We start from the raw sequence: 16,706 nt of genomic DNA, 5'->3' as shown, positions 1-16,706 counted from the left end.
TTTGGATAAAGGAACAAACAGAGCCAGACCTATAATTTCAAAGGAATACTAGAATTTCCCTGAGCAGATTATTGTGCTTTTGTTCTCCTAAATACTCGTTTCCACCTTTCTAAGGGTGATACAGTATTTCATGCAGTAATGCATGCGGGTTGACAAATAAAAAATAATGTATAGAATTACAATAGATACAGCTAACAGAAACCACAGTATCTATATTGTTTTTCTAAGTACTACAATTTATGCTATTGAATATATTTGAGTGAACAAGGGATCGTTTCCAGTGTACTAAATGATAAACCTCTTTTGCTGATATTAGCACACTTGCTTATTTCTCTCTTAATTCAGGCACTTTGCTGTTATTGCTGTGAAAACCTAGGAACATAAAATAGAAGTGTGGTAAGGTATCTGTAATAACTGAGCTGGTAAGCAATGCACTCTGCCTTCCTGAAGTCATTTCAGTCAAAAGGACACAGCATTTTCCTAAAGGCAACACAGGGTCACTGGTTTGTCAGATAATTTTGTATTTCCTTGCTATATAGACTTATTTTCCTCCTGGAGATGACAAAAAATCTTTCTAAATGGCATTTTTTTCTGCAAAGGGATGTACATGTGAGTGCATTGAAGAACTAGAAGCTGGCATTGCTCTGTATAAGTAAATGCTTACAGTTGCTATGAAATCCCGTGTCATTTCAATGTTCTCATTATGAATGAGAGAATCCACAATACCATCAGAAATCAATTTTATTGGGAAACTGAAAAAAAACACGCTGACCTTCTGAATGCTTCTTCAGAATGTTTGCTTTCCAGACAACTCCCCAGAGTATCAGAATTTCACGTTAAAAAGCTCTGCAGGTCAAAGTATGCTTTGAATTCCTTTGGCTCAGACTTTGCATGCCAAGCTGGACTTCTCTTTTTGTGAGTCTGAATAGGAGCTACTGCCTGTCACAGAAAAGGGATAGGAAAGGATTGTAACCTCATAACATAGGGAAGTATTTTTGTTCTTTGAACAAGAATATAGAGAAACCCCAGCAAACATTGCTTTCATTCTGATTTTACAGTCCTATATATGATCAAAAATGAGACTTACATCTCCAATTTATACACACAAAATGATTAGATGGGTCATAGAAATCAGTATAAAATCGGTGGAGAATTTTTATAAGCCCTATCCACACACGTTATGAATTGATATGAATCATAACTTCAAAGCCTTTGTCTCTTTTACTCAAGTTGGTTCAATCTGAGATGCTAACTTCATAGTTAGTGCTATAGTGAAATACAGTAATAGTTTTCTTTCTCTAGAACACAATATTATATATTTATACGTACATTTTAATATATACATTGTGTTTATATATATTTAATATATTCTAAAATCTTACAACATTCTCAGAAAATTGTATTATATAATCTGTTGCAGTTTTCTTGATGGAAGCCCCTCAAACAAAGGAGTGTTTCACAACTCAATATATTATGTCACAGATGTGTTTTTAATTCAGTTCCTTAGTTCATCCTGATTCAAGAGCATGCATCCATATCAAGGCTAGTCAGCTCACTTTGCAGCCTTTTCTGCCTGCCACTCTGCCTCATCTAACTGAAATGTAACCTTTCCAGGACAAATTCTGGCTTGTGATCTGGTCAGGGTTTTTCACCTTGAGGATTTACCAGTTTTCATCAGTGAAAATTCCAGGTGTTCTGTGTGAAATAACATTTTATTTCTTCAGAAATAACTGATGCATGTTGAGATTGCATGATTTGTTTATGTGTTTGTTGCTTTGTATTCTATTTGACTTTCCTAGCAATTGTTTTTTATATTCAGACAGTGGCTAAAAAAAAAGGCAGTTCCTCTTCTATTAGAGCTTTTTGTGTGAAAGTGTAATGACATACATCTAAACATCAACCCCCCCATGAGACGCACTAGAAATTTTTAAATGAAAGCAGAGGCTTTAAATGACAAAGAAAATGAGTGTATTGTTAGTAAGAGTTTATTTCCTTAGATCCCATCTCCTATTCACTGCAGTGTTTATAAATATGATTTCCTTAGAGACAAGCACTACTAATGTTTGCTAAGTCACTCAGTGACATTTTGCTTCTTATTGAAGAGAATAGATTTCTTCTACTCCCCACTAAAACAATTTCTTTAAAATATTCCCTTAACTGTGATACGTAATGTGAGATCTTGGACTCTTTTTCCTTAGTCTGTGATTATACAGGTTATTCTACAGGTTTATACAGGTGATTATACAGGCATATTCTTTCTTTAGCAACCCTTCTGTTCAGTGATTCTATGTTTTATTATTTTAATTTTCACCTGTGAAAGGTGATGTTACGCTCCAGAGGTGACAAAGGCAGTTCTGTAAAGCAGTCTGCACAGTTTTTGCCCACAGCGCCTGCTGATGCACATCATAATCCTACATTCATTTTCTGACATAGATTTCTAGTCCTCCTGATCTGTTTTCTTACTTAGCGAAGTTGTTAGGTAGAAATTTTGTCTTGACCTGATTTTCAGAAAAGTGGCTGAGTAATTTCAGCTTCTGCACCTGAATTTGTTCTCAGAAAGACTCCAGGGAGAGTCATATCATGTCTTGAAGCAGCATACAGCGCCCAGCCAGCCCATGATGAGAAACAGCTTCCATCGCTTTCAACTGCACGTATCTCTGCCAAAATCTGTAGGCTTATTTCAAGTAAAATTAAAATCATGACACACAACCTAACATGCTGATATTAAGTTGTTAGCAGCAATGGTGCAAACACTCCTTGCGTAGAGGTGAAGCAGGAATTAATAATTTATTATTTTCAGATTTTCATTATGAAATATTACCTCACAAATTCACAAAATATTTCAAAAATGGTTTAAGCGAATTTAATCACAAATTCAATATTCCTTATTTCTCTTTTTTTTTTCTCTCCTTAAAAGAAAATGCCTCAACTTCCTATAGTGTTAGTAATCTTTCTAATTAATTTCTAATTAATTTCTCAAACTATTTAAGATCATTTTTTGAATGGTCTTGCATTTTAGGAGCTACTATACTTGATTTGTCCAGTAGTTCTCACAACTCAATATGTTGTTCATGTTTTGAACCCAAGTTTTCATGTAACTATTGTGCTTATTTTCTTGTCACAGCTAGTTCAGTGCAGAATATAAGCATGATTTGAAGGTTATTTATGCGAAGGGAAAGTCTTGCCAAATTCAGGAAGTAAATTAAAATAAACTTATTGAACAGAAGTCAATGTGGAACTGCCTACAAGTTCTCAAAAAATTCCCCATTACTCAATAATTAGCTTCTCTTGAGGTCAGCTACATCTTTCCCATTCCTTTCTACCATAACGTTTTTCCTAGCAGTTTCTACAGTGAAGCAAGCAGCTATTTATCTTCACTTGTTTTATCTTTACATCTACACCTGCTAATCCATTCCTGGCAGCTATTTAAGCATTATCCTTGATAGATTATGAAGAAAATAACTGCTGTTTATAGTAACAAACATTTTCAGGAACTTGCTGGTTACCTGTTATATATTTTTTGTACACACACTTAAATGCATACTTTTGGATATTCTTTTATAGGCAGTACCATATAGAAACACCTTGTTGTGTATCTTCTCTATGCACACATAAACTCTGTAATTTTACCAGCAAAATCGCCAGCATCTGCAAACCACGCAGGACTTTTTCTTTAGAGATGTATAGCTTTGCATGGAGTTCTTTGCAAAATGCTGTGAGCTGAAAGACTGTAATACAGGAATTAGTGCCGGTGTGAAGTGTTTCCTGCTCTGTATTTCTCATCTGCAGAAAGCCCCACAATCTAAGCAGCATATCATGCTTTCCCTTTGAATCATAGTTTAGTTGTTCCTTAGAACAAAGTGCTTCTGGATTTCATTTTAGTTGCACCTGCAGTCATTACAAAATGCTTTGAGTGCTTTATTTTAAGGACAGTTTTTGTGAGAGCACGCTCGCGAACAATACAAAGAATGGAAGAGTGAGTAAATGGCAGGCAGCTGACATCTCTGTCCATCAGTCCTCTATTGCACACCCAAGTGATTCCACTCTTCTCCGAGCTAACAGCCACTCTGCTCCAGTGCTGCCAGGCAGGAAATCTGAAATACAGTCTGGACACTGAACAGCAAGAAAAGTGTTTGCAGTAAATCAAGCAAAGGCCTTGAAAGCCACTCCCTTGCTTGGTGTCCCTGGTTTTAAGGACTACAAGGCACGGACTGAGGAAGAAGCGAGCAGTTCCCAACTCCAGGACATTGTTCAGCACTTTTTGTAGATTTATGTCAGTTATATGCATCTAAGGGCAGAGATGATTTGATGTCTAAACTTTATATATTGCTATAGCAGAGCATCTTTTTCCTCTTCCATAAAGTTAGGCTCATTGTCTGATCTTTACTCACAATAAATTATTTTTAGTCCATCAGAATTAAAGTTAACAAAAAGAAACTGCTGATGAAGGTTTAGCTGCAACATGCAGGAATATTCAGCCCTGGGCTGCAAAGGGCAAGAGGAGATTGCTGTTTACTACTATCACAGTGCCACCTTCATCCTTTCTTCCCCATTTTTTTAGCTCTTGCACCATTTTTTACCTAAAATCACAAGTCCTACAGGGCAACCTACCGATGCCAAGCTGGGTGAAAGACTACGCAGGACTTTTGCTGAGCAGAGCAGCAGGCAGGAGGGCTGCCTGTGCACAGGGCTGTGCGCTCCCTCCTCCTGGGTGGGCCTTGCTGCCTGGCTGAGGCCAGGAGCTGCTGGCAGCACCCAAGGGAGCACAGCCTCCCAGGCACTCCACAGCACCCAGCTGCTTTCAGATACCTGCCTGCACATTGCCTGGGCTCAGCCAGGCTGGTTTCCCCAGGGCTGCCCTGCTTACCTTCGAGGCCGGGCTGCATAGGAAAGGGGCACACTGTTCTTGCTGCCATTTTAGCTAAAATGGGGGTTCTGTTCATCACACTTTTTGATCACACACAATACTAGAGTGAAATTAGCTCTTTTTTTTTTCTTTTTCTTTTTCCTCCCATCAGTGTTGCGACAGGTTTCCTGTGATGGTCTATGCTGAAACTTGCCAAAAAGCTTCCTATTGTCTGAAAAGAGAAGAGCAGAGAGAATGGGGGAAGAGTACATCCAGGGATCTGGTATTTAATCTCAGCTCTGTTACTGACAAGCAGATATTCAGCATTTGACTTTTTTGTGTTTGTGCTTTAGAGTCATCTTCCTTAAATTCATAATGAAGGCTGGTTGCAATATTGCAATACCGTTCTAGGCTTTTTATGAAGTTTTCAATCAAATACTTATTATCATAGGACTTTGTTTGAGGAAGTCTTCATTACTATTATGAATATGCTCATTCACTATTTGTACCTGTGTGCTTAAGGTCTAAAAAAATATCTGAAGCATTGTCCTTAAACAAAAGTAACATAACTGTGTAAAATCCAAGTTTAAAAAAAATCATTAAAAAAAAAAAAGATGATTTCCTCAGTATGAAATAAAACTATTTGGCTAATTAGACACTATTTTCAAATGACAGTAATGAAAACGAAGTCTAGTCATTAATTTTTGTCAAATGTTATTATATATTTGATGTGTGTTATACATAGACTATTCTATGCTATCTGTTAATATTATATATTATGAATGTAATTCCATAACAATTTGAGTTTCGGCCTTCTAGGATCCTTGGCCCAGGCTGATGACCTTAATGCAAAGCTGCTGTTGGAATGGAAGAGAGACGTGGACAAAGAATCTGTGTCAAATGCACGTTCCATTTTTTGTCTTACTCCTCGATATGTTACGATGTTCTACATAGCAAGCTTTTTTACCCAGAGGTTTTCCAGATACGTATTTTTCAGAATGCATGAATAAAGAAGAGCTGATAATTAGGAAAAAAAAATACATATATCCAATATTCTTTAGTATTTTTCATTTCACAAAATCCCAGAAACGAATGCAGAATATGGTATAAATTTCAAAATTGAAGTTATACTTCATTTCAAATGATTTCTAATCTTAATTTCTCTAGACTTGATTAAGTATTGTTATTATTTGTTGAAGGAAGGCAACGTGGTCTCCAAAATAAGCGCTGACATGTTGATTATAACATAACTGCATAGACAGACATAAATGTTCCCATGCATGTATTAATAAATTCATTAATTTCAGTGTTAATTCAGTCCCAATGTCTTTCATGCATGTTAACTACACAACGGCTCCACCTCGTGGTTGACTAACTATTGCCTGAGGATTCATTTCGGTAAGAAAACCAGGGTTGAAAACAAAAATGCAAAAAAAAACTGATCAGGAGAGGAAATTTTATGTATGATTAATTTCATTTCACTTTTCTGTTGTTGTTAAAAAAGAAAAACAACAAAAATGAAAAGGTGTTGGAAAGAAAAAAAAATAAAGCTTGAGTGTTTAATATTTGCCTTTAGTATTTATCATCTTCCATATCTAGGTGGCTAATTATAAAAAGGAAAATTATTAATATAAAAAAACTATTGAAATTATGATATGCTGTGTTTCTGAGATTGTGAATTGTCTAACTGTTATGTTTTGTTTCTTCTTCATACAGATGTTAAAAAATGATGCAGCTAATCAGCAGTTTAACCTTGAAGCTGCAATTAAAAATGTTGACAAAATGTCCAATGAGCTGAAGAAACTAAATGGTAATTCTGAGTTCATCATCTAGGTATATGTTTAAAGTGTTCTTTGAAAGTGTTCTTTTAGCATGGTTGAGAATGGCTCATACTTTATCATACAATTGCATTTTTTTTAATGTATTGGTAAAATACAATTATCTTCTTTTCATAGAACAATGAAACAATGGTGACATACCATTATTTTAGGTAAAAATCTGTTAGGCAGTCAAATTCATTCCTTTGCAGGGACAGTAATAGTTTGATAATGAAAATATTATGAATATGCTGATGCCAACATTTTTTATTACTTTGAAGTAAACAAAAGAATAATTTTTTTGCAAGAGTTGATAGGTGTACACTTTAAAAAGTGCTACATTCAGTTGCCATTTGTTTAGCATGTACCGTTCAATAATCATAGAATCTTCAAATCACAGAATCATAAGAACCATAAATGGCTTGGGTCGGAAGAGCCCTTTAAGATCTCACTGTCCCAACCTTCCTCCCATGGCAGGATTGCCAGCCACTACATCAGGCTGCCCAGGGCCCTGTCCAACCTGGCTTTGAACATCTCCAGGGATGGGGCCCTCACAGCCTCACTGGGCAGCAGTGCCAGCACCTCACCACCCTCTGAGTAAAGAATTTCCTATCATCTAATCTAAATCTCCCCTCTTTTAGTTTAAAACCATTCCCCTTTGTCCTATCACTGCGAGACCATGTAAAAAGTTGGTCTCCTTCCTGTATATAAGCTTCTTTCAGGAACCAGAAGGCTGCAAGGAGATCTCCACAGGGCCTTCTCCTCTCCAGGCTGAACAAGCCCCGCTCCTTCAGCCTTTCTTCAGAGTAGAAGTGCTCCAGCCCTCTGATGATCTTTGTGGCCCCTTTGTGGACCCTATCCAACAGCTCTATATCTTTTGTGTGCTAGGAACCCCAATCAGTGCTGTGATACTGCATTGCCCTTTGTCTTTCAGTGGAAAGCCAACTACTGCTTTGTGACATTATTTTGAATTTCAACCAACCCATGAAGGCCAAAGATTTAAGAGAGGCTGAAGAAAAAGCTTGGAGTTTGATGGATTAAGTACTACCGTTCATTTTCACGCATTGTCTTCTATTAATAGTTATTCAGTTTGAACTGTAAAATGACATAATGGCTTAATGCACTTGGAATATTTTTATCTGGAAATGTAGGATGGAAAAACGACATGTAGCATACTGATTTTGAGAAATATTTTGAACCCAGTTTTCTCACACTAAGCATATTAGGTGTGGAAAGAGTGGCATAATTAACTTAAAATGTCAGGAAATTTGATCTGATGTTTTTCCACACGTGGTTCACTTCTTTTAAACAAAGGCATCCTGGAAGAGTAATAAAAGGTATTAAATTACTTCAAGTCAAGGCATTGCTCTTAGAGAAATGGGTAAGAAACGATCAGTAAAAGAGAAACTGCAACTCCTCATTTGATCTGCCTTCCTCATTCTAAAAATGTTGCTGAGGAAAGAGGCCATACAGGAAATTACTTGTGGAGAACCAGAAGTATTTTGATCGGGTTTTGGTGGTGACTCTCATGCACATGGCTAGAAAAGAAAGCAGAGTTTGGTAGTCTAAATACCCTGAAGTCTTCTTGGCCCAAAATTTGAATAGCCAATATGTTTATATATTTCATTAGAACTTAGTCTTGTGAAAAGGTCTGAATTTTGAGGTATGTTTTTAATCATACAAAACATGTTTATTTGAATAGTCAAATCCAGACTTACTGTGCTGAAAAAGAAGTATTCAAAGCTACATTTTGTTATGTTGGTTTGATTTTTAAAGCTCTTTCTCTAATGAGATGCTTTAAAACAAATAAAACAATTCCATGGGAGGCATTTCTGGGTTATCAGATTTTTCAAAGGAATGTAATAGAGCTACAGCTCCCAGCTCATACAGTTGGTGGCAGTCCTGAGGGATTGATCTTATTTTGGAAAGACATTAAGACTGACTTTTCTTTCACAAGACTGGACAGGAGATGTTTTTAATATATGCATGTATATATATTTTACTCGTAGTTGCACAGAAATGAAATTCTTTAACTTTGAATTCCAGCTGCTAGTCAAATATATTGGAAATGAAAGTAACATTTACAAAGCATATATATTTTAAATTGTATGAAATCTGATTGCTTTTTTTTCTGAGAATCTATATAAACTGCATGGAAGACAGTATCCTCTGCGTTGTGGTTCAACACACAGTTGACTTTAAAAGGGAAAATGTGTAACCTGGTCCAAGGCAATTCTTAAACCAAGATGTTAGCAGAAAACCAGAGTTCCTAGAAAATCTGTACAAAACAATCAGATGAATTCCACTTTTCAAAGGAATGGGAAAAAACTTTTGTTATTGTATTCTTCAGTGGTCCCTTCAGCTTTTATTTAAGAATTGAGAAAGGTTGTTGGTGTCTGTTGGGTTTTTTTCTTGAAAAAAGCATGGAAAAAAACCAAACAACCAGAAAGCAGTTATATAAGAGGAACCAAGTTTCCCTCTCTTTGTCTGCTTTCTAAGAGATTTGGGTGTGGTCTTCCAATTAAGAATCACATTGTTGATGTGTCTCCTATAAAGGAATGGTGGCTTAAATTAGAGTTAGAGATATAATTTAAGAGGAGTTTGTGTAACAGTGGAAAGCTTGTTCCTGTATGAGGTTAGAGGATCCCATAGAAGGCCTTCAAAAAAGCTTCAAATTTGTGGGCAAAGGCGTTCTTGTTCCTGAGTGAAGTTAGAAGGCCTGAGGGAATACATGCTTCCAATATGTTGGCAAAAACGTGTCATCAGTGACTCAGCAGCGGTATGGCAGGCAAAGGATTGTGTCTGTAGACATTTTGTTTCTCTAGAAAACTGTGCACAGACAACTTCATAGCTGAGTCACACGGACAGATCTTCACAGGCAGCTACGTATCCAGGGGATTTTTGGGTGTTGCTGGAAGCTGAAGTCTTTCAGGTCCAGGTTGGAGTCCTAATCTTTACACAGAAATCTCCATAGTTAAATCTATTAGGAAGTAGATTGCAGAAAAAAAATGAATGCTGCTCAACTTTGTTTTGGTTCCTTTGTATGCCTCTTTAGATGATACTTTTGCTGCTGCAGTTCTGATCTGAAAAATAGGTTGCTTTTTTTTTTTTCTCCTATGAAAGTAGTGAGCTGCATTGGTATATCTTTCATGGGTCCCCTAATACTGTGTGGAAATCATTTTAAGATAATTCGTGTTTGCTAGAAGACAGTATTCCTCACATAAAGAATACTCATGGTACTCTATGATTGGTGTACAGTAATAAATACACTGTAGGAAAACCCAATTTATAGAGTACTACATTTAAGGCATGACTTAAAAATGAAAACATCGTCCTTTTTTTTCATTAAAATTGAAAGTATTTTTAATGAATTCTTCATTATTTTAGCTCACTGAAAAATGAAGTATCCTGAGGTTTATAGGTTTTGGTAGACTTTGATCCTGTATGTGATCTTCATTTGGATTTCATTTAATATTTCCTGCAGCATATTTTAACACACACTGGTTTCTTGAACCCCTGTCTTTTCCATCAATCAGAAGAAGAGGCGTTCTTTGGAAGTAATCAATGATGTGTGCTACAGAAGAAAAATCCTGTGGGATGGAAAAATAAGAAAGCAATGGAGCATGTGTGAGAATTCTTAGGAGGATGTGTGAGAATTCTTAGTCATTACTAAAGTTATTATTTTTTTTATTTAAGCTCTAAATATTTTGCTGTCTAACAAGGTACAGTAAATATCATCAGAGCCACTGCTTTTCCTCCTGCCTTAATTTGCAACTCTGTAGCTGAGTGTCTAGTATGTGTATGAAGATGTGTTGTATAATTACTTTATGCAGATTTGACGTTAATACATGATGTTGTTATTCTGCTTGACATGACGAAAGTTCATTAACTTGACTCCTAAGTTCAGACAGCTTGGACTCAATCAGTACATGCAATGACCTGTCTGATGCCAGCAAATCCAATGCAGTATTACTGGAATTGAGTAAGCTAGCAGTCTGAAAGGAAAGCAGTAAAGTTGTCGGGTATGGATTTGCTCCCAATGGTGTATTTCCTTTATCTGTTATCTTAGTTGTAAACAATCATTCCCTGACCAATTTGCTCCTTGAGTGCAAACAGAAGAATCTGATTTTGCTTTCAGCAGTAACATAATTGTAGGAATAACTCTAAGACAGTGAGCAGAATTCCAGTGGAGTAAGAGAGCTGATAGATTAAGTAGTTAGGGAATAAGACAGGAGGTACTTTCAGATGAAGGGAGGCTGTGTAAAAAAAACAACACGTAGTACCTCTTTTCCTTTCAAGCCAGTTCCTAACAAATATGTCTGATCTTGCTCCTGGTAACGAATCTGGATATTGTATACTTTATCCTTGTACAACACCATCAATACATACGGATGAGTGGTAGTTTTTCTTGAGCTGTCTCTTACTAAGAAAGTTCCATCCTGAAAGATGAAAAAATGAAAGATGACATAAATGCCACTTCTGGTTTTGAGCTGCACAACAATCTTAAGTAGAGCACTCGTGATCTCCTTAGCTTTTCTTTTTAATCTGCTTTTTTTCTTTTTTCTTTCATAAGAGTAACTGCACTATTAATGGAGAAAAATGTTCAGATCATTTCTTAAATGTTGTTATCTTTTAATCTGTTATTTCAACCATTTCCTGTCTGACACAAATGCAGAATTTTAGGGAAGGTAGGGCTGCTGTTTTATGAGGGAGAGATTCCATTAAAGGAGGGTGCGAAATATCAAAGGCACACTTACGCTTCAATCAGAAGAGAATTTAATTCCTGTTAAGTTCCAATCGGGCTTCTGTGTACAGACAGCTTAAAAAATGATTGTGTCTGTGTAATTTTGGTAGAGACACTGATATTCTCTGTTTCTTTTTCTCCCCCTCTGCTTTTCTTTGTTTCAGATTTAACAAATCTTTGATTAAAACACCCTGTCTGGAAGGCACTGGCTGTGGTCTCCTAAACTGGTCCTTAATACAGGTCGTCAAAATGCTGTCTATGACAACTTCAGCTCATCTGTTGTGGGGCACCACAGATTAAACAGATTTCCCACAGTGATGGATGGGATACAGTTTGGTTTATCTCTACACGTCCAGTTAAGTCTGTGTGTCACTTGTTTGAATCTGTACTTCCTTTTGCTGGTAAATGTGGCCTAGAAAAGAGTAAGATTCATTGCATATAATTTGAGCCAAGATGTGGAATTTGTGAAAGTGCTGCGTTGGTGACAAAGAAATATTTATTGAGAATGTACCATTTCTCCTAAAATGCTCAAGATCAAATGACTCCCTGGAGATGCGTAGTTTGCTCTCTTGGGCTATGGAAAACAACAGCTTTCGTGGCTGATTTGATCTCAATATCTAACTTTCAAGTGGGTGAAGATACGCAAGTTGAAGCCCCTACTATAATCATCTATATTGGAGCTCTTACCTTATCGTGTAATTTACCTTCACTCTTCCATGTGACTGCAAGGACATACAGGCAGGCTATTAAAGAGATGCTGAGAATCCACAACAGTTTAAAGAGTACCTTGTTTATTTTTCGAAGAGCTGCCTCTGCTTCTGGCCGACTAACATAAGCAACATACCATTCATCATTCAGTGAATCCTGTATGTTGTGTGGGAGAAGATAGGGGAGAAAGTCATCTGTCAGTGAATTAGCTTATGATGTTGACAACATACTAGTAAGTAGTAATATGGAAGTGTTACAGACCTAGCTGTATTGCATCTTCAGATTTTCCCTCTAAGGGAGGAAAAGCAATATTCGGAGATATTTTCAATAAAAATTAGATTTTAAGTCTTAGAACCATAGAATGTTCGTGGTTGCAAGGAACCTTAAAGGTCCCAGCTTTCCTGCCATGGTCAGGGACACCTTTCACTAGAAGTGACATTTTCTCTTTTGTCTGCCTGGGACATTAACATCCTTTGCTTTTGTTTCTCTCTCTCTCTCTTTTTTTTTAATGATCATCTGAGATAATTGAACAGACATCCTGTGATCATAACAGTGCAACCATACACGTTCTCATGGTTTTCTCTAAACGTGACATATTTAAAGATGTGTGAAACAAAATGCGCCTACTGGGTATAAATTCTCCACTCATCATGGTTTTGTGGAAAGTAATTAATATTAATAAGTAATTGATTATAATTGTAAGTAATTAATAAGTAGTACTACCTTCAAGCAATTGTGCAAAACAAGTAATTGAGCAAACAAGTCGTTCTCTTTGTTCTACAGTTTTTTTCGCTTCAGTTTTTTTCTTAATGGAGACAAAATAAAGCGTTAAATCTTGATGTAGAAAAGGAAACTGAAAGTACTTACTAACATCCTGACAATGTCTGCTAACTAGAAAAAAAGGCTTTGAAAACAATTCTCTCAAGATCAGCATATTTGCTGTGTTTAGTTGTTACAGTTAATGCTTGTGATGCTTTTGTACCTCATCTTCCTCTGTGTTTATTTGGTGAGCAGTCTGTCTGCTAGGAATGGGCAACGGAGGTCTTAAATCAGCTGTGCCTCTTGAAGGAGATCTGCTGTTGTTGCCTTTAGGATTGCAGTACAAGAACAGAAAAAAATATTAAAACCAGGAAAAAATTACTTATATGAAATTTTGGCAATGCTTTAACTAGACTGTAGGCCCAAACTTTGTGGAAGAAAATCTGTTTAGATTCAGAATAATGCACTGAAACTTCCTTGTAGCTTCGAGCCGTTGTTTGTGCATAAAATCCAGAAGTATAGGATACAAACCTTGGGGAAAGCGAGGTGGTAGTGAGCCACTTGCAGACAGGCTTCTAGCACTGTTTTAAAACAAAACAAAACAAGCTACTCAGTACAATATGTCATTGCTGTGCAACATTGCTATGCTTTAAAATACTGATCTAGACTGTAAGCCTGTTTTACAGAACATGGCATCTCCCTGAGTCCTATGAAGGATGAGAACAGCCTTCTCTTCATTTTTCATTCTTTCCTTTGATGTAAGTAGATCCACCAATAAATTGGAGCTCAGTGTCTGGGTATCAGGTGGGTAGGAATCAGTAATGTGTAGGGATCAATGTAAAAAACTACTGGAGTTTGTTAATTGTTCAGAGGCCCCATGTACGTTATTACTCTAAATTAGGAAGAACAGGCAACAGCTTTCTAGCTCTTTCTTTTGGCTTCCACTTATGGTGTTGTTCTACACATGTGGATTTTTATTTTTATTTTTTATTTTTTACCAGTTTTGAGGAAAATTCAGCTTCTTGTTAATGTTGCAATTTTGGATATGAACCTACTGGGGAAAGTAGCAAAGGACCACTAACATGGTAGGGAATTAGACCATGTCACTTATGGAAAAACTGGAGAGAGCTGGGACTGTTTAGAAAAGAGATTAGAATTCAAAAGGAATGAGATTTGCAAGGGGTGAAACAAACCTTTCAGCACCAGGCACCACACCTGGCTTAGGTAGAGGCTTGATAGATTTTGATGGGAACGTATTGGAGTTGTATGGGGGCAAAGATATCTGTGGCACTGGTCTTTGGGGTATATCTGTGGAGAAGAGGAGAAGAGAATGTAAAACTTACCTTAGTCAGAATGAAGAAATCCCATCACATTTCTGTTGTTTAATTAGATAAACTTACAAGAGGATTTAAAAAGTCCTTGATATTTTAGATTGTAACTTCATATTGTAAACTGAGAGCTGAATATTAAGGAAATTAAGAGGAAGATTAAATTAAAAATAAAATGGAGCGGACTGGAATATTTACATTATGTAAGTTATGTTTTGGACAAGCTGCAATTCATACTCTGCAACTGCAGTGCAGCTGAGGGAGGTGACAGTGTGTTCTCTATGTTGAGCTGCTTCTGAACGTGAATTTGAGGTTATATTTTTAAACTTCATTTGTGAGATCTCTCCCATGTAATGTCCTCAGGCCTCAACTATATGTAAAAGGGAAACAGTTTAACTGTTCTCTGCTCTGTTCTTTATGGAGTCTTAGAGGCAATGGTAAGTTATAAAGATCTGGCCAAATACTCTGCTTTAAAAACTGAATTTTAGGGACTTACAAAGAATTTTATAATCAGTACAAATTACATGAAACAAGTTCTGCTTCTCTTCCTTGGACTAAGTACCATTACACAGAACACAGCACCACCAGGGTCTGACCCAACATTCTTTTGAATACTGAAAACATGCCTCACTGTTTCATGCTGTGTGGAGATTACAGGTCTCTAAAATATGATGTGTTTCAAAGTGAGAAATCCTGCTGTCTCGTAACTAACTGACCAGAGGAAGCTATTAGCTATTGATTTTCTGTGTTCTGTGGCTTTGCTATATAAATCTGCACGGGATACACTGTAAGCATTTTACAACCTGTCAAGATACCAATTGACTTTTTGAAATGGCTCTAAAGAAAGAATTCTAGAAACTTTTTTTTTTTTGGTAGCACTAAGACAAAGAAAATCTTCACGTTTTTAAAGTTAGAGAAGAAATACTTACGTTCTTCTTCTTCCTGAGGAACCAAGAGAAAACAAATGTTAGCAACTCATAGCACGCTGTTTTACAAAACAAAGACCTGGAAGTTGATAAATTTTGATTATATTATCTAGCCTGTCACTTTCATCTAAAATGCTGGAGCTTTGTCTTCATATAACACCAAAAAACTTTTAAAGTTTTTTTGTTAAGGTGCAGCTATTATTTACAAAAAAGCAGTGAAGTACTATACAAGATGTTGACCCAATGCAACGTGAACTTTCCTCATTCCTTAGGTGTGTATAGGTTCTCAGAGTTATCTGAAAATTAAATTCTTAGGTAAGCCAAATAAAAATAATTTTAAAAATCCAAAAACAAAAACTCAAAATAAGCGAAATCACCTCTCCAGGGTCATAAAAAATGTTGGGATTATTCTTCACATTATCTGTGATAAAGTATTTGGGGAATCAACTGATCTTGAAATAGAAATTATTAAAAGATAGAATAATAATAATATAATAATAATAATAATAGAATAATAATAGAATAATAGAAATTATTAAAAAGAAACAACGTGCTATGAAGGATCCATCAGCATTCACTACAACGCATAAAGAAATAAGTTTACTTTTTCCAGAATTCTTACATGGACCTCATTTTATTGTAGTACCTATATCTTTACACACTTGCCTTGAGACTATACTTACTTCAGGTCTTTTCTGTTGTGCCCAGCCCTGCCTGAAGTGGAACAGAAAACAAAACATGAATCAAAGATGGAATATTACCCATTCACTTGATGTGCGTTAGGCTATATTTTTTATTAAGACGTAAACTTTTAGTAAATCCATATGTCTGTAGAAGCAATTCTTTCTCCTCAGATAAATATCCAAAATACAAATTTTCAGCCCTATTCTGGGATGGTACACTAATTCTTAGCCAATCATGACTATATTAGCAGCAAAATTCTGAATACTTTATCATATGATTAGAGTTTTAAACAAGTTTCTACACTGATAAGAGATCAGACCTCAAGTCTCAGACTCATTTACAGTACTCCACAACACTGGGGTGGTGAGGCATTTGCTCAGGCTGCCCAGGGAATCTATAGATGCCCCACTGGAAGGTGTTCAAGGCCAGGCTGGGTGGGGTCCTGGGCAGCCTGGTCTAGTGGGTGGCAACACTGTCCATGGCAGAGGAGGTGGAACTAAATGTTCCTTAATGTCCCTTCCAACCCAAGCCGCTCTGTGATTCAATGATTCTGTGATGGCTGGAACACATGACACAAAGAACCCTTGGTTCTTTGACAAATTTTCTTATCTGATTAGCAGATCTCAATTACTTCCTCATTTTGTTTTAAAATGAGTCACACTATTCAGCCTATGTTATCTAGACAGTTAGCAATTTTTTGCTGTAGGATGCTGTTTGCTATGGGTTATGCAAGCTCATAATAGGAGAGTAAGCCTTTCTCTTCCTACTATTCCACGCAAAATATCCTTGGGGTTCATGAAACAATGTTTCTTAGAGCAAGACCTTGATCTGGTGGTTAAAATATGGATCATATGTTTCTTTATGCCAGTAGAAAAGAAGCCTTGCCATGTGTAA

The 16,706-nt window shown here is 36.5% G+C and overlaps 1 protein-coding gene across 2 annotated transcripts in view; it reads right to left on the bottom strand.

Moving 5' to 3' along the window:
• Nucleotides 1-8,416: 8,416 nt before the first annotated feature.
• Nucleotides 8,417-16,706, bottom strand: part of LCP2 (lymphocyte cytosolic protein 2) — a 28,503-nt gene continuing 20,213 nt past the window's right edge. For both annotated transcript variants that reach the window (XM_042880751.1, XM_042880752.1), the window contains exons 14-21: nt 15,812-15,842; nt 15,132-15,144; nt 14,068-14,182; nt 13,406-13,455; nt 13,098-13,201; nt 12,194-12,271; nt 10,947-11,102; nt 8,417-10,253 (exon numbers count right to left, since the gene is read on the bottom strand). In XM_042880751.1, coding sequence (XP_042736685.1) covers nt 10,128-10,253; nt 10,947-11,102; nt 12,194-12,271; nt 13,098-13,201; nt 13,406-13,455; nt 14,068-14,182; nt 15,132-15,144; nt 15,812-15,842 — 673 coding nt within the window. In that variant the 3' untranslated portion in view covers nt 8,417-10,127. The remainder of the gene's footprint in view (nt 10,254-10,946; nt 11,103-12,193; nt 12,272-13,097; nt 13,202-13,405; nt 13,456-14,067; nt 14,183-15,131; nt 15,145-15,811; nt 15,843-16,706) is intronic.

Source organism: Lagopus leucura, unplaced genomic scaffold (genome assembly GCF_019238085.1).
Source record: "Lagopus leucura isolate 7727_CA_CO unplaced genomic scaffold, USGS_WTPT01 Super-Scaffold_100027, whole genome shotgun sequence".
Taxonomy (NCBI): Eukaryota; Metazoa; Chordata; class Aves; order Galliformes; family Phasianidae; genus Lagopus; species Lagopus leucura.
Note: the sequence above shows the minus strand (reverse complement) of the source record. Positions and strands in the feature narration are given on the sequence as shown.